Source organism: Microtus ochrogaster, chromosome 15 (genome assembly GCF_000317375.1).
Source record: "Microtus ochrogaster isolate Prairie Vole_2 chromosome 15, MicOch1.0, whole genome shotgun sequence".
Lineage (NCBI taxonomy): Eukaryota > Metazoa > Chordata > Mammalia > Rodentia > Cricetidae > Microtus > Microtus ochrogaster.
Genome location: NC_022017.1, coordinates 43,586,555 through 43,611,626, shown reverse-complemented (window position 1 = coordinate 43,611,626; position 25,072 = coordinate 43,586,555). Strand labels below are relative to the sequence as shown.

General features: G+C 37.9%; 1 protein-coding gene across 1 annotated transcript in view; it reads right to left on the bottom strand.

The window, feature by feature from the left end:
* The window catches only part of Atad2 (ATPase family, AAA domain containing 2), a 48,440-nt gene that overhangs the window by 12,906 nt on the left and 10,462 nt on the right, over window positions 1-25,072 (bottom strand). Inside the window, exons 4-19 of the mRNA XM_005354581.2 lie at window positions 24,288-24,453; window positions 23,753-23,855; window positions 23,472-23,559; window positions 21,776-21,958; window positions 20,570-20,687; window positions 16,824-16,928; window positions 14,926-15,034; window positions 13,941-14,056; window positions 12,640-12,814; window positions 11,155-11,243; window positions 5,134-5,293; window positions 3,711-3,801; window positions 2,347-2,661; window positions 2,131-2,263; window positions 1,023-1,209; window positions 421-606 (exon numbers count right to left, since the gene is read on the bottom strand). Coding sequence (XP_005354638.1) covers window positions 421-606; window positions 1,023-1,209; window positions 2,131-2,263; window positions 2,347-2,661; window positions 3,711-3,801; window positions 5,134-5,293; window positions 11,155-11,243; window positions 12,640-12,814; window positions 13,941-14,056; window positions 14,926-15,034; window positions 16,824-16,928; window positions 20,570-20,687; window positions 21,776-21,958; window positions 23,472-23,559; window positions 23,753-23,855; window positions 24,288-24,453 — 2,324 coding nt within the window. The remainder of the gene's footprint in view (window positions 1-420; window positions 607-1,022; window positions 1,210-2,130; window positions 2,264-2,346; window positions 2,662-3,710; window positions 3,802-5,133; window positions 5,294-11,154; window positions 11,244-12,639; window positions 12,815-13,940; window positions 14,057-14,925; window positions 15,035-16,823; window positions 16,929-20,569; window positions 20,688-21,775; window positions 21,959-23,471; window positions 23,560-23,752; window positions 23,856-24,287; window positions 24,454-25,072) is intronic.

Below are 25,072 nucleotides of genomic sequence, written 5' to 3'. Positions count from 1 at the left end.
AACAACAAAGAAAGACAACACACAAAAAAGTAAATATGGCATAACACATGTACATTCTAAACAGTAAGCACACAACACAAACAAGTAACAATGGTGTATTTGTCTTTTTTAAATATTTATTTATTTATTTGTTAATTATGTATACAATATTCTGTCTGTATGCCTGAAGGCCAGAAGAGGGCACCAGACCTCTTTACAGATGGTTGTGAGCAACCATGTGGTTGCTGGGAATTGAACTCAGGACCTCTGGAAGAGCAGGCAATGCTCTTAACCACTGAGCCATCTCTCCAGCCCCAACAATGGTGTATTTGATAAAGACTATTTATTGATTCATTTACTTCAGTAGCACTTGAAATTTTACAGTGTTTCTATTTTGGCATAAGAAAACTTAAATAGCACCCTCCCCCGCAAATAGGTTACCTCTTCAGGCAAAGATGAATATGGTTTGTCAGAAGTTGCAAGTAGTAAAACTGGAGCAAATGAAGGTATATTCTGTAATAATGTCATAAATGTGGCTTTGAGTGTTGGTCCAACTATTTCCCACCACAAGTGGATATGTGGGACATAGACTATGCTTGGTGCTGTTCTCTTAGCTTCACGAATCATCTAATAAGGAAATTAAATCACATTTGGTTGCAAAGTCAACACACTAGTAATACTAGCGCAACAACTTCCCAGAATTTTCACATAAAACTTTCAAAGTTCTTGAATGTTGCTTTCAAAAAGCCCTTACAACTCTTTTAACTTCAGTTCTCACAATAATCAAATTATCTCATACCTTGCAAACAGGAAAAAATGAAATAGACATCTAATAACTCTCCCAAAGTCATACATGTGTTAAGTGGTAGATGTGAGAAATAAAACATATACTAGTCAATAACTAAGCAATTATACAGTTCTATATTGTAAACTTTAAGTCAGATTTCTTTTTTCAAAATTCAAGTTCAAAAACAGAGTAACCCTAAACTTTGTCTCAGAATAACTGCTTTATCTTATAACTTGTTGGCTGAAAAACAACTTACCTGAGAACATGTCTCTTCAGGAGATGTAGTACTGATGCCAAAGAGAACAGGAATGTCTAATGTATATACAGTAAATTTTTCCAAAGCATGGATGACAGCTGGTGCCAAGTGAGAACTCTGTCCAAATCCTGGTTCTCCCACTATTAATAATCTTGGCCGAAAAGACATAGGTTGGTAACAGGCATTTCTGAAAAAAATTAATAAGTTGTATTTTGGAGAAAAATTTAAATGTTTCCCTTAAATTGACAATTACAAATCTTCAGAAGCCTTGCCCATGTGAATAGCCAATTATAACATGGCTGAGTTAGCAATGATTGTCCCAGATTTAAGAATACTTTTACGTCATAATAACAGCTGTAATACATTTTGAAATTTTTTCTTCTTTAAGACAGAGTTTCACTATGAAGCTTTGACTGTCCTAGAACTCAATAAAGCAGACTAGGCTGACCTCAAACTCCTAAAAAATCCATCTGTCTGTCGCCCAAGCATGGGATTAAAGGTGTATGTCATCACATCCGGCCAAAATTTGCTACTTAAAAATTTACGTGCATGAGTGCTGAATACATGTTTACACCACCCATATACAATGTCTGTGGAGGCCAGAAAATGTTGTGACCCCCTAGAACTGGAGTCACAGATGGTTAACAACTGCCATGTGGTTACTGGAAAATGAACCCAGGTCCTCTGGAAGAGCAGCCAGTGCTCTTAATTGCTTAGCTATCTCTTCATACTCAAACTTTGATATTCTTTAACATATGTGGCACAGGCTAGAGACACCCTTAGGTGTCATTCTCAGGAACACTAACTACCTCTACTGGGACTGGGTCTCTTACTGATCTGGAACTCATCAATAAGGTTAGCCTGGGAGTTAGTGAGCCCAGGGATCCTGGCTTCCCAGTACTGGAATTACAAAGACACACCACCATTCTCAGCATTAGGTTTTCATGTTTGTAAATGCAAGCACTTAACCAATTGAGCCCTCTCACCAGCCTGATATTTTAACTTAAATAAAAAGCTGACTGGCTATCATCTTTCACCTTATCAGACAAATTTCACTCCGCTTTATGGAATTTACACAACAAAACATTCATTTGCAGGGAAAACATACCTATTTAAATGAAGAAAATTTAAATTTTCTTTTGCCTGATTAAAGGTTTTTTGAGAAAGTCCATTTTCAAACACCGATGGGATATCATCATCACTGTATGCCAAATCACTTTCTAGCAAAGGGCAAGAAACATCTACAAAATAATAAAAAACCTGTCCATTAGTAATTTTTCTTTACCATACTTTCTTTCTTTTAATGGTCAATCAAGTTTTATACCTGAATTTAAATCTTTGTTTGTTCTAACTTCCACATGTGGAAATACTTTCTGTAGGGCTTCTAAGATCATATGGACAGTATTTTGCAGGAGTGGTTTCACAATGGCAGACAGTGCCTGTCCAGGTGATGCCACAGCTCTTTGGGAAGCTGGTATTATCTTCTGCATAGCCATCTCAAAATCCTTGGCTGAGATATTAATTGAAGAGAGATCCAACTGTAGCTTCTCACTGGTGGTGTAGATCTGTGGGTACCGGCGACGTAGGGCACATAAAGCAGCTTCGGCACATATTGACTTGATATCTGCACCACAGTATCCTATTTCAATAAACCAAGGGGGGGGGAAGCAAAACCCTCAAGTAAAATTTAAAAATTAAGTCTTAACTAAAATTTTTATAAAGTGAACTTAGATGACTTCAACACATCAGTAACTTGTGAATGAAACATGCAAGCACTAAGTACAGGATAAGTTAAGAGCAAGAATTTTGTTGTGTTTTTTACTCTGTGATCTTTCAAGACTCACTTATATCTGCAGAGAATTATCTGTCCAGTGATAATACTGTCTAATTCACAGGGCTATCACTGCTTTCATATCTAATCTGATCTCCATTTTTAAAAAGACTTTTTAATCATGTGTATGTTTATGTGAAGGCATGTGCACAGGAGTGCACATGCCCACGGAGGCCAGAAATCCCAGGGTGCTGGAGCCACAGAGTTGTGAGCCACCTTGACTTAGATTCTGCAAACAGAACTAGAGACCTCTGAAAGAGCAGTATGTTCTAACAACTAAGCTATCTCTCTAGCCCTCAATTTTCTGACCTTTAAATTCTAATTTTTTGAGAAAAGGAATCATTATACACCTATGGCTGACCTGGTACTCACTATACATGTCAATCCTGCCTCAGTTTCCCAAGTGCTGGGGATATAGGAATATGTTGCTACACCTTGGACAATATCTAATATCTAGGATCTTGGAGGGAAATACATGCCACAAAGGAGATGGAAACAATGATGCCTTTCTTTTTAGATGAGCTCCTCCTCCCTGTGCAGTTGAGCGTGGCCATAGACACGCAGTCTGCCGTCATCCGTCACTACTAGCACTGCATATGTGTGCTGCTGAATCTAGTCACATCTGCCGTTTTGTTGTGCATGACTATGGGTATGTAGAGGTCAGAGGATAACTTTGTAGAGTCCAGTTATTTCCTCCCATCTTCATGTGTGTTCCAGAGATTTAACTCAGGTTACTGGGCTTGAACTGCAAGCAACTTTATCTACTAGGCCAAATCTAAACTTCAAGGCAAGACCCATTTTGTTCCATCTTTGAAATGAACACAACATTTTTCACATGTGCTCAAAACAATATTTACCAACGCAGTTTTCTGCTAATTCTTCTAGAAATATATCCAGTGGTTTTGGATTCCAATCTCTTGTATGAATCTTCAGAATCTCTTTTCGAGCCTGTGGGGGGGAAAAGAGCTCTAATTTTAATTTTTATACCTATAATCAAGTTACTCTAATTAGAAAAGCTTCAATTTAAACTACTTTTAAAGTAATCAAAACCTAATATAAATAGAAGTATAAGACCACAAAAATGAGGAAAAAGATGCGCCTGTAAGCATTTAACAAAATTAAGCAGATTTCCAAGTAACGTGCCCAAGTTATATTCATCATTTATGTAAATTTAAAAATTAAACAAAATATTGCTCATTCTGGAGTGCATTAAGAATTAAGAATACTGACAACTCTACTCAGTTTCTTTGTTAAGAATATATATTTTAGGACTGGAGAGTGAGGGGAGGGGGAGTGGGGAGAGTGGGAGGGAAATGGGAGGATGCGGAAATTTTTAATAGATAAAATACTTCACTAAAAAAAAGAATATATATTTTTTCAATTTTAATTTGTCTGTAAGTGGGTATGTGTACCTGAGTGCAGGTGCTTTTAGATTCAAGAAGAGGGTGTTGTATTCCCTAGCTGGAGTTATAGACGGTCCCGGGCCACCTGATGCAGGTGTTGGGGACCTAACTTGGGTCCTCTGACAAAGAAAGCACCCTCAGCCATTACTACAGCTCTACTCATATTTTATTATAAGCTTCTCAAAAGCATTAAGTGGTTTTAGCCTAATTGTTGCAGTACAAGGGTGTTCAGGAAAAAGTCACAGCTAATGAGCTGGCTAAGGACTAATTAAGCTACTAAGATGGAAGGATATGCTTAACTTAAAACAATTTTAAGAGCAGTTAAGAAGGGAGATATGCTTAAAGAAAATAAATGACCTCTATTGACTTCTTTTGAATAGTCATGACACCAAAGTAAAGTCTTCAACTTTTTACTGTATCAAAACTTGTTGGGCTGGAGAGATGGTTCAGCAGTTAAGAGCACTGGCTGCTCTTCCAGAGGTCCTGAATTCAATTCCCAGCAACCACATGGCTCACAACCATCTGTAATGAGATCTAGAGCTCTCTTCTGGCCTGCAAGCAAACATGCGGACAGAACACTGCATACATAATAAATAAATAAATAAATAAATAAATAAAATCTTTAAACAACAACAACAAACTTGTTAGTGGGAGTGGAAAACAGCTCAGTGGATTACGGTACTTGTAACCAAACTTGATGAACTGAATCCTTCCCACCAAACCAACATAGCACAGGGAGAAAATTGACTCCAAGTTGTTTTCTGACTTCCACACCTGCACTGTGGCACAAATACTCCCTGTCTATTCCCCCACCTGTCATAAAAAGATGTAATTGTACTAAATTGTTAAAAATAAAAAGTATTTAAAATTTTCTTACGTCTTTATCGGGTAGACTAAAAAGGAATTCTCTGTCAAATCGACCAGGCCTTCGTAACGCAGGGTCTATGGAATCTAGTCTGTTGGTAGCTCCAATGACTACAATTTCTCCTCTGCTGTCCAAACCATCCATAAGAGCTAACAGTGTTGAAACAATAGAACTAAACATAAAAATAAGAAAATAAATTAGTGTTATGAACAAAGAGCCTATTACTCAGAAATATTTTTTTTGGTAAGGTTTAATGTATAAACATGCAAAGGAATTTTCTTATGGAACCTAGCTACTTTTCAATGGAAAACAAAACACAGGGAAACTGGAGAGATGGCTCAAGGGTTTAAGAACCCTTGCTGAGAAAGAGGACCAGAGTTCAAATTCCCCTAGAACCCATATAGAAGTCAGGTATCACTGAGAATGTTTATGGCCTCAGCATTGTGAAACAAAAGATAAGTGAATCACCAAAGCTCACTGGCTCACCAGTTAGTCTAGCCAAGCAGTGAGAGAACTTGTCTCAAAACTAATGAGGGCTGACTGAGGAGATGGCTCAGTAGTTATAGTGCTTGCTTTGCAAGATTAAGAATTGGAGTTTAGATCACCAGAACACACTTAATAGCCAGGATGAGTGTGGCAAACTTGCCTGTAATTTCTGACAGGGAGCAACCTTGATTGAGGGAGTCATTATGGGGCTAGCAAGAAAGCTGGCACTAGAGAAATTCCCAGGAATCCACAAGGATGACCCCAGCTAAGACCCTAAGCAATTGTGTAGAGGGGGCCCGAACTGGCCTTGCCCTGTAGTCTGACTGATGAGTATATTAAATGTCATCATAGAACCTTCATCCAGGAACTGAAAGAAGCAGGTACAGAGATCTATAGCAGAACACTGGGCTGAGTTCCCAAAGTCCAGTCAAAGAGAGGGAAGAGTGATAATATGAGCAAAGGGGTAAAGACCATGATAGAGATACCCACTGAAACAGCTTATCTAAGCTAATGGGAGCTCACAGACTCTGGCCTGACAGTGGGGGACCCAACATAGGAACAAACTAGGCCCTCTGAATGTGGGTGACAGTTGTATGGTTGTGGCATACTTTGGGGCCACTGGTGGTGAGACCAGGATTATCCCTACTGGCTATACTGGCTTTTTGGAGTCCATTGTAGGGGAATTTGAAAGGGATACCTTGTTCAACCTAGATGTAGTGGGGAGGGTCTTAGTCCTGCCTCAAAGCAATGTGCTAGACTTTATTGACTTCCCACTGGAAGCCTTACCCTCTAAAAAGTGGATAGGGAGTAGGTGACGGGAGCAGGAGGAGGGGAGTGAGTGGGAACTGAGAGTGGTATGTAAAATACAAAGAGATAGGTTTTTTTTAAATTAATTAATTAAAAAAATGATCATCAAAAAGTATAGGCAGCTGTTGATGTAGCTCACTGGTAATATCTTACTAAAAGCACAGGCAATAGAAGAGTAAGAACAACCTGACACATCATTTTATGTAAGTACTTCATGAAAGTAACCCTTTACGTCAAAGTGAGTAACAATACTCCTGCATCATCTAATACCCAGTTCTTTCAGTTACCCCCTATCTTTTGCAGTAGTGAGGATCCATCCTCTTACCCTGTGAATGTTAGGCAAGCTCTACATCACTGAGCTATACCCCAAACCCCGAAAAGTATCTTTCATGCTTGATTTGTTCAATTCAAGATCCGTAAGATCCACATACTATGTGTGGCCATTTGTACCTCAAATCCATAGCAATGTATGTTCCCCCACTCCACACCATTTTTTGTTGAAAAATGAAAGTCATTTGTGTCCTAAAATTTGCTTTCTATGTTCTGGATTGGGCTGACTGCTTGCTGATGGGGTCATTTCAACTTACTCTTCTTTCATATTCTCTTGTAAAATACAGAGACCCCAGAAGCTTAGTTGGTGCAAGTTAAATGTCTCATAGGATGTGATTTCTACTCAATCGCTGAGGCAGGTACATGCTATCAGTTTCTCACTTAAGACCAGCTTCATGAGGTTGTTTCCCACGTCTATTTCCCTGGTTTTTTATTTTGGATAGGAATGTGGCAAGAAGCTCTGACAGAGTAAGTGCTTGATCTAGCCAAGTCTGGATTTGAACTCCTGATCTTCCTTCAGCCTCTATCTCCCAAGCGTTGAAATTGTAGGTTTGTGCTACTATGCCTGGCTCCCTTTAAATTTATTAATTAATATTATTTCAAGTATTGAATTACCCTAAATTAGAATATATATAAGATAAGGATTGTTTGCTTCAATTTTCAGAGTAACAGTTGGTGAAGAGGCAACAATGGAGGTGATCAACTGAACTAAACAAAATTTGTTTTTTAAAATTTTTTTTTGTAAACTTTTACAGTCATTTATTTCTGATATGCAAATTGTCCTACATCAGCTAACTGGAACCTTCCCAAGATTGATTCCTCAGCATTCCTTTTCCAGTGCTGCAATCTGCTCTAACCTACTATGATGACAGCTGTTCTCAAGCCATCTTAGCCTTCAGTTACTTTTTTCCTTAGTAAAAAAAGATTCATATTGAGTTCCTTTCAAATTAAAAGGAGGGGGGATCTTTTGGTTTGAGACGACATCTTGCTTTGCAACAGAGTCTGGCACAACTCACAATGTAGTAGTCTAAGATGACCTTGGATTTATGGCGATCTTCTTGCTTCGGCCTTCAGAGTACTAGGACTGCAGGCATTTGGTACCACATATGGCCTTGCTAAAATCTGGTGTTCCAATTATTAATATTTTAAATATAAATAAAAACTGAGGGCTAAGCCGGGCGGTGGTGGCGCACGCCTTTAATCCCAGCACTCGGGAGGCAGAGGCAGGCGGATCTCTGTGAGTTCGAGACCAGCCTGGTCTACAGAGCTAGTTCCAGGACAGGCTCCAAAGCCACAGAGAAACCCTGTCTCGAAAAACCAAAAAAAAAAAAAAAAAAAAAAAAAAAAAAAAAAAAAAAAAACCCTGAGGGCTAGAGAGATGGCACAGTGGCTAAACACATATTGCTTTTCCAGAGGACCCAGGTTCAATTCCTAATAACCATACCAGGTGGCTTATAACAAGCCTGTAACTCCAGCTCCAGAGGACCCAACAACTGTAGCTTCTACTGGCACACACATGCACGACATATACTACACACACACATTATTTTAAAAATCCTTTAAAAAAACAAAAAAGTACTGTGTATGTGTGTGTGTGTGTGCACGCGCGCGCACGCGCATGCCATAGAACACATGGAAGTCAAAGTCTGTTGTATACTTTTACTGTGAGTTCCAGGGATCAACCTCAAATTACTCTTATGCCTTGAGTGCATACTTCATCATCTTTGCAGGATCTAATGTTTGGAATTTTATACTCATGAAAATCTTACTTCCTAACATTACTCAAATACTTATTTGTAATGCTCTACATGTTAAGGCACAAAAGTTTGATTTTCTTTACTTTAAATCAGGGCTGGTCTCAAACTTGCACCTACGGCTTGCACATCTGAAGGTGTGCACTACTATGCCTAGATAGTTTTGTCTTTAATGTACTAAATTCTTAAAAAAAAAAAAAAAACTAGAAATGTTTACTGCAAAATGTTGAGCTTTTGAGAAAAGAAAATCCAAATACTAAATTTCTGTTAAAATATGTAGTACATATTTGAAATGCAATATTCCTGTTTGCTAAAATTACTCTATTTCTTAGTTAAAACTTATCTGATCTCTTTATAAAACTACCTCAAAATATAGTAATTCACTCAATTGTAAACTACAGCACTATTAAATGTTTCTCCCAACACAATAAAAACAGTGGATGTTTTATATAAAGTTTGTGATTACTAAAAAGAATTCAGATAAATCTACTCTACTATGGCATTTAACATAATCAGTTAACATAACAAGAAAAACTGTCATTAAGGACAGTAATAACTATACTATCTATCTATCTATCTATCTATCTATCTATCTATCTATCTATCTATCTATCTATCTATCTATCTGGTGTTAGAAAAGCAAAACCTACCTATTAACTACATGATTATATCTTGCTCATCTTCTACATTATATATAAACTACTGATGTATTTGAAGGCATGCAATGTGGTTTAGGGTATCTCAAAAAATTGGGCAATCACATGCAGCAACTTGTGATACCATTTGAAAAGAAGCTCTGAGCAGGGCAGTGGTGGTGCAAGCCTTTAATCCCAGCACTTGGGAGGCAGAGGCAGGCAGATCTCTGTGAGTTCGAGACCAGTCTGGTCTACAAGATCTAGTTCCAGGACAGGCTCCAAAACCACAGAGAAACCCTGTCTCGAAAAACCAAAAAAAAAAAAAAAAATAGAAAAAAGAAAATTAGCTCTGAAAAACTAAAGCTGAATTGGAACTGAAAACTTATGGCTGGGAAATGTGGTTCACATTCTCTGCATAATATGTTTGAGGCCCTGGGTTCACTCCTAACACTTCAAACAAACAAAAACCTAACAAACTAACAGAGTTGGTATATTTGTAGGTTCTCTTCTAATCCTGGAGAAAAAGTGTCAGGTCCCAAAGAAACCCAGGATAAGTCTAGTCTCACTTACTACCTATGGCCCCTCCTAGTCCTTCTCACCCTTGCCCCCTACCCTAAACCTTTCCAGCCTAGGGGTTGGACTTCTCTTCCCCCAGCTTCTGATTTCTGTATAATCCAGCCATTTGGGACATAGTTCTTTTGGCCCCTTGGCCCTCTCTCTCTGTCCCTCATTCACTCTCCCCATCTCTCCTTTTATAGCATGGTTTAGTTTGGACCCTTCCAGATGCCTCTGGCTGAATTCTCCCTCATATCTACAATACAACCCTCCTCAATCATACATAGGAGCAGTTATGTCCTTATTTTCACTCAAAAAGTACAACTTTTCTATCATTTTCTTTGTTTTCAAAACAAGGTTTCTCTACATATCCCTGGCCCTCCTGGAATTCAGGTTGTAGACCAGGCTGGCCTTGAACCCAAACCCAGAGATCCATCGACCTGCCTCTGCCTCTTGGGTAATGGGATTAAAGGTTTGTACCACCACCACCAAGTGTAGCTCAATTTTTTTCTTATCTTTAAAATGAGGTTTGGTAGTCTTATCTTAAACCAGTAGAATTATCCAAGGAGATATTTTTATTTGGCCCAGGTATCCCCTTAAAAGCCATTTGGGGCATAGTTCTCTTGGCCCTCTCTCCTCTCTTTTTTCTCTCCCTCCCTAGCTCTCCTCTCAATGCTTGGTTCAGTCTGAACCCTTCCAGATGCCATATGTGCTGATTTGATTAAGAATGGCGCCCATAGATTCATATATTTGAATGTTGAAGTCACCAGGGAGTAGAACTGTTTGAAAGGTTTAGAAGGATTAGGAGGTGTGGCCTTATTGGAGGAAGTGGGCTTTGGAGTTTCAAAAGTCCATCCAAGAATCAGTCACTCTCTCTACCTGCTGCTTGTGGATCCAGTGCCTGATTGCATGCCATCATGTCCCTTGCCATAATAGTCTAACCTCTGGAACTATAAGCAAGTCCCCAATTAAATGCCTTCCTTAATAAAAGTTGCCTCGGTCATGGTGTCTCTTCACAGCAATAGTGACTAAGACACCTGAGGGCTGGGAATATACCTCAGTGGTAAAGCACTTGAAGAGCAAGCTTAAGGCCCTGGAACAATCCCCAGTACTGAAGGAAGTTTAAAAAGGACAAAGCATCTGAACTAGTTCGCAACATTTAAGATATTTAAATACTTGAGCATAAAACTTGAGAAAGAAAATCAAATTCTTAGGTCCCAGTTGTAGACAGGCTAGAACTACAGATAACTGGCTTCATCAGCCATTCTATATCACAGCCTTATTCTCACCCATGGCCTGTGAATATATTTGGATTTTAAGTCATATCTTCTATAACCAAGATGTTAAAACTATTAATAAATAACCTGATTTTCAGAATAGGCTCACTTTAAATATGTGTATGTATTTGGGTTTCTTTTACCATTTAATACTTTCATGTAACAGCAACACAATCAGTCACGTTTTACCTGTGAATCTGATCTTGCCTGCTAGATCGTACTGGAGCCAAACCATCTATTTCATCAAAGAAAATAATTGCAGGGCGCATCTGATAGGCCTAAAAGAGGGTTCAGGAGTCCTGTGTCAGCATTTTAATCTATTTTCATTCAAATTTGCAAAGAACATATAATTTACAAATCAGAATATATACCCTTTTCAATCTATTTTCATTCAGTCTTGCTTACCAGAACGCCATGCATAGCTATTTTATAAGACTGATATAAATCCCAAAAACGGTTTTTAAAATTTTACATATATACATTATTTTAACATAATCTTATTTGCATTTTCTTCTGGAAACAACCAAAATATTACAGTAGTTAAGTATCTTAGATTTCATACAGTTATAGTTACTGGACACACAGAAAAACTTCATAACTGTCTATGAAAACAAATAACGAAGGATAGTAACATTCTCCCCCCATATTAGGTAGAAAAATATTACTCAATAAAATGCCAAACTTAAAAAAAGAATCTTAGTAAAACAAAATGAAAACTTAGCTCAAAAAAGTGTTCAAAAAGATTGTCAGTATCAGGCATGGTGGTACACATCTTTAATCCCAGCATTTGGGAAGCAGAGCTCTGATTTCAAATCTAGCCTGGTCTACATAACGGGTTTCAGGACAGCCAAAGGCTACATAGATCATGCCTTAAAAGCAAAAGCAAAAACAAAATTCCCTCAAACAAACAAAATCCCCTTCAGCAGTACATCCTAGTAGAGCAGAATGTATTATTTCATAATGTACCTTCAATACAATCTGGCATAGAAACTGAAAGCTATTCCAGGGAAGAATTACATTCAGTTTCTATATTGTGAAGTAATTTACTACCATTAAATCCCTTAGGAGGAGATTATTTCTCCTCCTTACTAGGTATGAGCTCTAATACTTCTAAGAACTAAAATCCAATTATTCCTCTCTATATAAAGTTGTTTGCTGTAGGTCAGCATATTGACACTACAAAAAAAAGAAGTCAAGACATTGCTGCTAATGTGATTCAAGATGGCATTTCAAACTTGGCAGTACTTCAGAGGCAAGAAGGGTGCACGACCAGAGGGAGGGTCATGGATCCTTACTCTACAATGTCAGAGCAGGAACATGTGGCTGAGGAGTTCCTGCATGAAGGCACTCAGAGGGCTTTTTGAAACTGAAGCCAAGGTCGTAATGGATACCCCAAGATGTTAGAGATGCCAGAGCCGTGACATCTGATAAGGGGAACTACATACAAGGAGCAGGACCAGTCCAAGAGAGAATTTTTAAGATATGAACTCCCAGCCTCCTATTCCTGACACCATGCCTGTTACTTGCTGCTGTGCCTCTCACCATGATGGACTCTTATCCCTCTGGAATGGTGAATCCAGAGTAAACCTTCTTCCATTAAAAAAAGAAAAAAAAAACCCTCATACACTTGAATCTGTATATTAAAATCTAAAGAGGTAAATTTTAATATCATACCTGATCAAATAGCAATCGCAGCTGTCTTTCGGATTCTCCAACCCATTTACTCAGACAATCAGCACCCTTCCTCATGAAAAATGCCACTCTTTTATCTCCTTGACTGCACTCATTGGCAAGTGCTCTAGCAACCAATGTTTTTCCAGTTCCAGGTGGACCATAAAACAAACAACCTCTGTAAAACACATTAAACACTTAGTATTAAATTAAGATAGACTACTAAAACAAAAATTAAGAACCACTCTCATAACCACTTTAATTAGCTAATTAAAAATATTAAATAACTGAAGTAGCTTCATTATATACAAAGTACAGGTTAAAACTTTGGGAGTTAATACCAATACAGTACGATTAATCAGAAACTAAATAAATGCTTTTTAAACACACTGTCCTTTACTACTGGCCATGCACAGCATACATATATTACCTTGCATATATAATCAAGAAACACAATCATATAATTCTCTTGATTTCGTAGTGGAGGGGATAGTATTTCAAAGAGAAACATACAGAAAACTGGTCCAAAATCTTATTAGTAATTGTGTGTGTGACTAGAGGACAGCTCTGCAGAGCTGGTTCTCTCCCCACCTTTACAATGGTTTTAGGGATCAAATTCGGGCTGCCAGGCTTGTGATTAGGGGCGCTTGATGCTCTTCCAGAACCAGCTCCCAGCATTCGAGCCTGGTGGCTCGCAAGCAGTCTGTAACTCCAGCTCTAGCAATACAATGACTTCTGGCTTCCACAGGCACTGCCCACACAGGCGGTACACATTCATACCAGCACATAAATATAATTAATTTTAAAAGGGAAACTAGGAACTAGCACATTAAAAGGAGTTAATCAGCAAAAAGTTTAAGAGGACAGGGGAAATGACGTAACCTGTCATAAAAAGTGCTGCTACGTAAGTTTGAGCACCTTAGTTCAAATTCCCAGAACACATGCAAAAAGCTGGTTGAGGTTATGTGTAAACCTGTAATTCCAGTGTTGTGGGAAATGGGATAAAAGCATTGCTGGAGCATGCTGGTTGGCAGTCTAGCTCCAGATTCAGCGAGAGCCTGTCTCAAAGGAATAAGGTGGCAAGTATCAGAGCAGACACCTGACAGCTGCCTCTGGCCTCCACACGCTAGCATGAGCACCTGCACCTACTCACTCACTCACTCACTCACTCACTCACTCACTCACTCACTCACTCACTCACTCATGCATGCAAAATTTAAGTAAAAACTGTAAAGCTGTAAGAAAGAGAAGCAACAGTAGCACAACACACATTATGGCCACAAGAAAAAGCATATTTAGGCTACCTTGGGGGTTGAATTTTAAACTTCTCAAAGACTTCTGGATAAAGTAAGGGAAACACCACCATTTCTTTTAGTGCTGCAATATGATTGGACAGGCCACCAACACTGTCAAATCGTACCTGGAATGAAATAGGACACAGATCTGAGTTAAAATTAAAACATTGCCCTATATCGTCACATCATCCCACAATCAACTGATTAACTGTAGTATTCCCAATATATTTTTGTTTTGTTTTGTTGTTTTTCTTTTTTGTTTTTTTGTTTGTTTTTTTTTTTTGGTTTTTCGAGACAGGGTTTCTCTGTGGTTTTGGAGCCTGTCCTGGAACTAGCTCTGTAGACCAGGCTGGTCTCGAACTCACAGAGATCCGCCTGCCTCTGCCTCCCGAGTGCTGGGATTAAAGGCGTGCGCCACCACCGCCCGGCTGTTTTTTTGTTTTTCGAGACAGGGTTTCTCTGTGGCTTTGGAGCCTGTCCTGGCACTAGCTCTGTAGACCAGGCTGGTCTCGAACTCACAGAGATCCCCCTGCCTCTGCCTCCCGAGTGCTGGGATTAAAGGCGTGCGCCACCACCGCCCGGCTGTTTTTTTGTTTTTCGAGACAGGGTTTCTCTGTGGCTTTGGAGCCTGTCCTGGCACTAGCTCTGTAGACCAGGCTGGTCTTGAACTCACAGAGATCCACCTGCCTCTGCCTCCCAAGTGCTGGGATTAAAGGCGTGCGCCACCATCGCCCGGCTTCCCAATATATTTTTAAATATTTATTTTGTATGTGTCACCATGTGTAAGTTGGGAATCAAACTCAGGTCCTCTGCAAGAGCAAAAAATGCTAAAAAGGCTGAGCCATCTCTCTAACTCCCCAAAATTTGTTTTTAAAATGTATAAAGATTTAAGTTCCTGATAAGAAAAAAAAAATCAGTTTTTTTTAAACTTAAAACAAAAGTAAAAGTGAAGAAAATTACACCTCAAGTCAAGCACAAATTTTAAAATACTCACTGAAGAATCTAGTTGCATTGGATCAACATCAGCAAGGTTTGCTCCAATTTTCATTCGATCTTTATAAATCCCTCTTATTTCATCTTTCCGAAAATTTAGTGGAAGGCACCTATTAAAAAAAACACATGCACACACATGCACAAATACACACACACACAAACATATATATAAAGTCACACTTCAGATCACCCCCCTCCCTAAATCCCATATCACACTATTATTTTTCTTCTTTAAAAATGTTTGGGGTTGGGGAAAATGGCTCAGTGAGTAAAGTACTTGCTGCCAAAATGGAGGAAAAGAGTTTAGCAAACTCCCAAATATATTAGAATCTGGGTAGAAGTGGCAGGCCCACCACAATCTCAGGATCCTCGAAGTAAAGATAAAGAATCCTCAGAGCGAGCTGGTTAGCCATACTAGCCCCAAGACTGAGCCCCTATGCAGTGAGAGACCCTGTCTCAAAACACAAAGTGGAGACTGACTACGGACGGAACCCACCCAGTGTCAACCTTCAGATTCTACACAAACACGTGGACTGGAGTTACAGACCATTTGTGAGCCATCATGTGGTTGCTATAAGGCATGATAGCAGGTGCATTTGGAAAATCAGGAGTTCAAGATCCTAAACTAAATAACATAAGTTCTAGGCCAGCCTGAGTTATGTTAGACTTTGTCTCAAGAACAATAATCAACCAATCAGCCAAACAACCCAACCCTCCTGATTCAAACATTATTTCCTGCTTGAAAATACTTTATTATTAGAATTCAATATTGCATTGATACCTACCCACCTAGCTATAAACAAGAACAATCCCTGAATTGGCAAGAATGTGGACTTACTACAATTGAAAATAATCTTTCAGTTTCAATTAATAATTTTCCAATTAGTTTAAAAATTTTAAATGAAAAAAAATATTCCCTCAAGCTAATGTTCACCAAGCCAATATTAAAATTTATTACAATCCCCTATACCACCTTAGTGTCTGTAGAGACCTGCTGGGAACAGGACTTCTACAGGCAAATATATCTGACAAGGCCATTTTTGTGGGCTCTAAGGGCTCTAGAACCAAAAAGAACACATGGCTCCTTTTAAAACTGAAGGTGTTTATGCCTGAGATGAAAATGATTCTACTTAGGCAAGACATGTGCTAATGTGAATAAAACCAAAAATAAAACACTGGTTCCTAGAGTCAAACTGAGCAAAAACAGAGGAATCTTGGGGTAAGGTAACTTGGGCTTATGTAAACACATTGGCAAGATACCTGCCAAATTCTGATGCAACCTTCTTACAAAGACCCAGCATGTGTGTGATACTGAACCCTGACAGATTTAAACTAATGAAAAGTATATAAATAAGTGTGGATTTGTGCTTTTGGATAAAAAAATAAAAATAAAAAAATCTAATATACTGGTCTATTAAAAAACAAAACTGTAACCATATGTTCTATTCTGTCATTTGTCTTAACTATAGATATTTCTAGTCAGGCAGGAGTTTGCTTTGTGTTAACCTCTGGTGCAACCTTTTAATCAGTTAGGCTGCACTCATTCACAAATTATTCTACTTTCTCGTCATATAAAAAGGTATCTGAGGACCAGCAGCTTGGCTCACAAGTAATTTCTGGAGCTCACACAAGTAGAAGGAAAAACCAACTAAATTAAGTCCTTTGACCTCCACAGGCCATAGCATGCACGTGTCCTGTGCCACAAAACAAATATATAATTGTAAGAAAATTTTATTTTTAAATATATTTGATAGTTTTATAACTCATCCATTCCATCTCTTCTCCCAAATTTTTGTTTTTGTTGAGATCAGGCTTACCACATAGCCCAGGCTGGCCCTAGAACTCTTAAGCCCCAAAGCACTTAAAGGTGCAAGTCACCACACTAGGGTCTGAGCTCACCTGTTAATAGCTCTATTGCGGTTCCTTTTTCTTCTCCTCTCAAAGTGCTCATCTTCAGAAGAAGAAGAGGAAGTAGAGTCACTACTGTGGATTGCGTGCCTTCGCCTAAACAGAGAAACTGAAATCATGATGAGGGAAACAGGAAAACGGCAGAGGACATAAGCACCAGAAATATCTAATGATCTAAAAAGACTTGTGTAAACTTAACATATTTTCTAAAACAATGAAGCAAGCTTTGTTGGCTAATTTCTGAGGTAAAGACACAACCAAGAGAAAGGGAAGAAAAACAAGAGGCTAGAGCTGACCTTCAAATGTTCATTAAGATTAAAGAAAATGTCGGCAGTGAGTTCTTAGTCTTGAAACAGGGGCTCTGTGTAGTCCTGACTGAGATGAAACTCACTATGTAGAGCAGATGGGCCTTAAACTGACCTGCCTATGTTTCCCAAGTGCTGAGAGTAAAGGCCAGTGGCATCAGGCCTGACTGAATATGCATGTTTAATATTATATAAAGTTTTACATTAGAAATTACCTATTTTTGAAATGACAAGTAATTTAAAAAAAAAATACTTTCAATCAAAGAAAAAAGCTATCAAGAAAGAAGGGTAAGCAAGATTGCTCACTGGGTAAGGGTGCCTATCACCAAAGCTAAATACCTGTGTTTTAATTCCTGGGACCCATAAAATGAAAGCAGAGAACTGACTTCCTCAAATTGTCCTGACCTTCATATGTGCATAAACATACACTGGCATGTACTAAACATCCGTAAAATGCTGTGGGGTCTAAGAGTATACCTTAGTAGTAGAATGTTTACTTTTTTGACATGAAGGAAGCCCTGGGAAATAGTAAAGAATAAGATGGTGTCAGGCATAGTGGAACACACCTTTAATCCCAGCACTAGGGAGACAGGATAATCTCTGTGAGTTTAAGATCAATGAGTTCCAGGACAGTCAGAGGCACACAGTAAGACCGTGTCTTCAAAAAAATACAAAGCAGGCGGTGGTGGCACATGCCTTTAATCACAGTACTCGGGAAGCAGAGATGGGCAGATCTAAGTGAGTTCTACAAGAGCTAGTTCCAGGGACAGCTAGGACTGTTACACAGAGAAACCCTGTCTCGAAAAATAGAAAACAAAATAAAAAAGAATGGCCTTTTATTTAAAGTATGTTGTCAACTGTATCACCTAACTGTTAAGCATAGTATGGAACTCCAGTTTCCTTACAAAATAATGTGATTAAATTCTTAGATTAGTCAGTAAATAACAAGCCAAGTTCTACAAATACACAGGAAAAATGCCTTTGGACAGTTGCAAAGACTCACAGAAAGAAAGAAAATCTGCCTGAGAAAACTTTAACCATTCTATTGGCTTAGAAGCTACAACTTCTGAGTTAAAAATATAATGAGTAAGCAAGTATTTTCAGACACAAAAGGTTCACAATCTTTTATAAAAGCACCTATACAATCCATGTCTAGAATCTATCTTTAAAAAGACTGGGCTGGAGAAATGCCTTAGAGTTAAGAGCTCTTCCACTGGACCTGGGTTTGATTCTCAGTACTCACATAAAGGCTTATAACTGTCTGGACTCTAGTCCCAGGGGATCTGATAACCTCTGTGATCTCAACAAATATAGCACAAAAGACGAACAGATTCGTGTACAGGCAAAACACCCACACACATAAAATAAATCTCTATAAAACAGCACAAATCAATTTATGGTCTCTATACCATTCACTGTGATTGTTCATAGTTTTTAACAGGAATGCTAACATCTATGGGTTACATGATAACCCTTGTAAACATTTAAGAAAATCTGAAATTTCAAACACAAATGTTCTCTAGAGTTTTAAGGGCTTGTAAAGCCAGACTAAGTGAGAAAATAACCCTCTAATGATCTATGTACCAAAGACCATTTCTGTGACATCCTGCAGGCAAAATTATCTAGTGCAAGCCTGCATGTTTAGTAATATTGTAAACACTCTAACATATTCTCACTATATGTAAACTTACCCTATATTCATAGAATCAAAACACATTTCACAGTTTGAAGAAATGTCAGATTTACTGACTGTTTTCCATATACCCATCTGACATATTTATTTCTCACCACCTACTGCTCTAACAAGCATGTGTGGATTCCAGGGCCTTGCATATGTTAAGCAAATGCTCTACCACAGAGATACACCAACCAGCCTTCTCATTTAATCTTAACTAAAATTCTGGACAATATACATTAGTAGTTCAGGGTCAGTGAGGTTTAACTGGTTTAAACATCAGAATAAGTCAATGATATTTAAATTCAAACCTACATCTTTTCCAAAAAGCCAAATACTATAGTATTGGTGGTTTCTAAGCTTATCTCACAAGCCAATAAAAGTTGTAAGCAAACAACAAACCTTGTGGACCAACATAAGGTATTGTTTTGTAAATAAAAGAACCCTGACCCCAAAGGCTCATCTATGAAGTTTGTCACCAGATGGTGAGCTATCAAGAGGTAACGAGATCATAAGAATGTTGACCTCATCAATGGATTAGTCCATTTATAAATGAATGGACCATTAGAAAATGAAGTCTAGACCAAGGAAATAGGTCACAGAGAATGTGTCTTGGAGAATTTTTGAAATGGTCTTGCTAAGTTGACTAGCCTAGCCTTGGAATTGCTCTGTTGCCCAGGTAGGACTTAAACTGTCAATCTTCTGCCTCAGTGTCCAGCTGGGATTAGAGGACCAAGCCACCAGGTCTAGCTTTTAATAGCTCCAAAGAGCTCACGAGAATACCGAAAACACAGAATCCTTTCAAGTATAACTGATATTGCGAAACTGGCCTTCCTGCTCCCTCGTCCTTCAGGGTTAGGTGAAAGGGATGATGAAAAAGAAAGTCATAATGTCTACTCATAATGCTGACAAAATCAGAAAGCCTAAGGACATAAATAGACTTATTTTTCCTAAAAGAAATGACTATCACTTAAAGTTTCTGCTTGCAGGACCAACACATGACCAGATCATTTACAGATTCTGAGAGCTGTTTAAACAGCTGAAATCTGACTTCATTCTTCTGAAAATTAATTTTTTAAAGTTATCTCACATACCAGTATCATTCTTGTTTTCTTTGCTATTTATAAGCCATGTAATACTACTCAAACTCTAGTTATCCTAATTTATCAGAAAATCTTATATTACTCAAGATGTGAAAATAAGTATAAGTTATCTCTGTAAACTTAAATCTGAAAGAAAACAACTGTTGGGGTATATAAAAGAAATCCTCTAGTGAAAAAGACCACATTTTTCCTAAAATATAAGAGAAATAAACTATAAAATAGATCCAAAAAAGAAAAGAGGGTGGCCAGTGTCATGATTGAGTCTATAACTTAGAATATTTAAATGGTGGGAGTTGATGCTTGTGGCAGTATAGAAAGAAAGGCTACAGTCTAAATGTGAAATTTAAATGCAATAATCTTTATAAAATATTTAACATAGAGCCTACACAACAATATACACCAAGTCAAAGCAGATCTATTATTCAATGTGGTACAATGGAATAAACTATCTTACCAAGTAGTTATTAATACTTTCTATTAATGAAAGCAAAAGCAAAAACAGTCACTGGCAAAGGGAATTAGAGCCCTAAATGCAGAGCAGAGCTCTTCCATGTATGAAATTCTAGAATTCCGTCGTAATACAAAGATTCTAGAATCTTGCCATAACATAGCCAATTATGATATCACAAATCAATCACTATTTCAGAACCTAACCTGTTCAGTCGTTTACAATAGGGACTTCTTGGTCCTGTAGAAGATAGTCGGTATCTTGGTCTTGCAGGAGAAGCTGGGCCGCTATAAAATATGTTGGGCTTTCTCTGGTGACGAGGTTCTAGAAAAAGAAGTATGAGCATATTTAATGTAAAATATATTAAGAAGTTTGTCCTTTAAATACTAACAAATGTGCTGTCTTCCATGAAAATGCTAGTAAGTATGTAAAGAGTATTTTATTAATGTCATTTATCTATGGGGTTGATAGTAAAAATATGTAGTAGAGGGCTGGACACACAGTTCAGCAGTAAAGAACACTTGCTTTGAGAAGACCTGAGTTCCAGTCCCAGTACACACTGAGTGACGTACAACCACCTATAACTCAAATTACAGGGATTCAACGCCCTTTTGGACTCCATGGGCACTTGCGTGAAGGTGCAGTACATGGACTCATACTGACACACATAAACAAGTATAAATTACGTATAGGACAACCAATATACACATTAGCCATATACAATTATTACAATTATACATGTATAACAGATAGTTTTCCCTGACCATAAAAGCTCACAAGTTATTGATGTTTGGTATTAACAAAAATCAAAAGCATCTTATCTTTATAAACATAAGATTAGAAAAAAAGATAAAAGGTAAAATCTCAAAAGAGGTCAGATATTTGTTTTGTTCAAGGCAATATTTAACTCTTTTTATATTTATTTAACTAGGCGGTGGTAGTGCCTTTAATCTCAGCACTTAGGAGGCAGAGGCAGGGAGTAAACTCAAGGCCAGCCTGGTCTAATAGGGAGTTCCAGGACAGCCAAGACTGTTACACAGATAACCCATCTCGAAAAATCAAAAAAGGAAAGAAGGAAGGCAGGAAGGAAGGAAGACAGGCAGGAATGACGACAATGGGATAAACTACCCTTTCATATCTAATTTAGAATAGAGTAACAACAACGAACAAATCAGGGCTGGTGAGATGAACTGCTACAAAGACTGCCTGATAACATGAGTATGAAATGAGTCCGCAAGACCCACATAGTAGAAGGTAACCAATTTCACCCCCGTATGCACCACGGCATGTGCACACACACACCACACAGAGTAGATAAGTGCAATAAAAAATGTTTAAGAAAGAAATAATAGGACAGAAAAGTAAGGTACTACAAATCTATCTTTCTCCTGAAAGATCACTGCAGTACTTACTTTCCAGTGGTGCTTGGTAGTAAACAGTTGCTTTTCTCTGCCTAAGATAGTATCGTTTTTGATTATCTTCTTCTCCATCTTCATCATCTTCATCATCTTCTCCATCATCCTCTTCATCTTCACCATCATCCTCTTCATCTTCACCATCATCTTCCTCTTGCTCTTCCCCCTCTTCAGATGATTCTACAATTAGGAATATACACAGGGGTCAATGAAATGTCTCAGCAGGTAAGAGTAACTGCCACCAAACCGACAAACTGAGTTCTATGCCCAGAACCCACAAAGTCAGAAAAATCGAGCCCTGCAAATTGTCCTCTGACCTCCACATGCACTTAGCACTCCCACACAAAATAAACACAATAAAAGTTTACAAAAGAAATGCATCCAATACACTCACCAAAAGGTTAACAATTTTTAACACTGGGAGCTAGGAGAGAAAGAGATCTCCCAGAGAAGAAGGAATCATTTAAAACTTTACCTACTTTTCCATTATTCATAGACAGAATTTGCAACATTAAGAACTTTTCAAAATTAGAGTAAAAATTATAGAATTAAAACTTAGAAGTCAGGTTTGGAAGCACATGCCTTTAATTCCAGTACTCAGGAGACAGAGGCAAGCAATTCTCTACAAATTTGAGGGACTACAGCCTGGTCTATATAGTAAGTACCAGGCCACCAAGGCAGAAAGTGAAACTCTCAAAAACAAAAACAAAAAAAACAGAAGAAAAAGTTAAGTCAAAACGTTTGAAAACTAATGCTAGTAAATACCATATTAAAGTTTACAATGTTCTCAGAAATCTCAATATAAGCCAACTTTACCTAAAACTCTCAAGTTCATGTAGCATACTGATAGGTTTTAATGCCGTAGACACAAAAGCTTACCTGTTAAAACTTAATGCTACCTAGCTCTCTGGCTATGTGAATTACATAAGTCTAATAAATGCTTTTATGATAATAAGATAACCTCCACCATGTTTAAAATATATTTCAGAAAACTGCTTTCACTCAAGAGAAAACAGAATATGTTAAGCCTCAAAATTAGTAGTAAAATTAAATTTAATAGATGGATGGTGGTAGTGTACGACTTTAATCCCAACACTTTAGGCAGAGGCAGGCAGATCTCTGTGAGTTCAAGATCACCCTGGTCTACAGAGTGAGTTTCAGAGTTACAGAGAAACCCTATCTTGAAAAGCCAAAAGAATAAGTTAACAACTTTAATCATTTTAACTAAGATTGAGATATATGATAAACTAACTGTAGTTTTATTATACAAGTAAACCAATTAATTATTACCTTAAAACTGTTGATTTTAGTTCCTTTCTCCAACAAAACACACTATCCTGTTTTGAGCTCTTCTTTGTTAACACCTCTTTAAATTATAACCACAACTACTGCAAACTACAATAAATGTCAATCTGAGGGCTGGAGAGATGGCTTAGAGGTTAAGAGCATTGACTGCTCTTCCAGTGGTCCTGAGTTCAAGTCCCAGCAACCACATGGTGGCTCACAACCATCTGTAATGAGATCTGGTGCCCTCTATTGGCCTATAGGATATATGTAGGTAGATTACTGTATACATAATAAATAAATAAATCTTTAAAAAAAATATCAATCTGAATAATGAAGCTATTTCTTACTAAGTTAAAAATGTTTAAATTTGAAGCCAGAAAACAGATTTAAACAACAACACACTAACCCACACTGCCGTCTTGGTTATCAGTTGTTTCTTCATCGGCCTGTTGAATAGCCTTCCGCTTTCCTCTTGTGTACATATAAGGATTGCTCTACAAATGTTCAAATAAAATATATTAACATTAAGTGTATGTTCGCACAGAAATTATTCTTTAAAGGAAGACATAACTATAAACAAATTCTAGCAGTAATGTTTGAATATAACAAATGTTAAACAAAATGATTAATTAGTACCCTTAAATGGATTATGCACTAAACAGAGATTAAGTCACCACCGACTCTTACCTCTTCTGCTTCATTAAACACTCCCAAACCTTCAAGTTTTTTCATCCGCTGTCTGCGCATCTTTTTCATGTCGTCCATCTTCTGAAGTACAGCTTCAGCAGTGCTTTAAAAATAGCAATAAATATATTTCAGCAAGAAGCACTAACTTAAGTTGGTAAAATATTCAAACACTTCTTTCCATTAACTTAAACACATACATAGAATGAAGGTTACCAAAAGCCATTCTCCTGCATGTTTCACATAAATCAAACAGATTATAGTATTCAGGACAGGGTCAGGGGTGTAGCTCAATGGTATTGCACTTCCCTGGCATACACAAAATATTCAATCCCTAAAAGGGAAAAGGGAGGTGGGAGTCATGGTGGTGGCAGATACCTTTGATCCTAGTACTTAGGAGGCAGAAGCAGGCAAATCTCTGAGTTCAAGGGCAGCCAGCTACACAGTTTTTATGTGTTGTGTTAGTAAAAACTCACAATCCATCTCTAGTATAGATTGTTCCAGATACATAGTTTTGATCTTAAGCATTTGTACTTACTTTGTTATAAGCTTGTCAAATAGCACAGACTGGTTCACAGTACTGTAACGACTTCTAATCCTACAACTTCTTCGAACTTCAACATCTCCATTCTGTTCATGCAAATGTTCTGTACTCTGAGCAATGTTTCTATTCCTCAACGAGTGAGTAACTGAAATAACTTTGTCTTCATAGATACAGAAAAACAGATTTCAAATAAGCATTAGCAAAACAACTTGAAAATGCACAGGCCACTACTTCAATATAGCAAAATTATACCACCTCAAACTTGTTTTTCTAGAAAAAATTTTAAGTTACAACATATCCCTATGGTATGAGCTAATGTACTTCAGAAAAGAAATGTCATATAAAGATTCATATCAAACAGTTTAAAGCACCTTGCAATAGCTCCAAACTGAAACTCAAGTCTATCAAAAGAGGATGAGATATAGCCAGGTGTAGCAGAGCATGCCTGCAATCCCCACCATCAAGAAGCTCAGGCAGCCGGGCGATGGTGCACGCCTTTAATCCCAGCACTCCTCGGGAGACAGAGGCAGGCGGATCTCTGTGAGTTCAAGGCCATCCTGGTCTACAAGAGCTAGTTCCAGGACAGGAACCAAAAGCTAGGGAGAAACCCTGTCTCGAAAATCAAAAAAAAAAGAAGCTCAGGCAGATCCTGAGTTTTTTAAAAGATCAGCCTGGGTAGTAAATCATGGTATATTCATATAACAGAATCCTACTCAGCTACAAAAGTAGCAACATAGACAACACTTAAAATTAATTTTGCTGAGCTGGGCGGTGGTGGC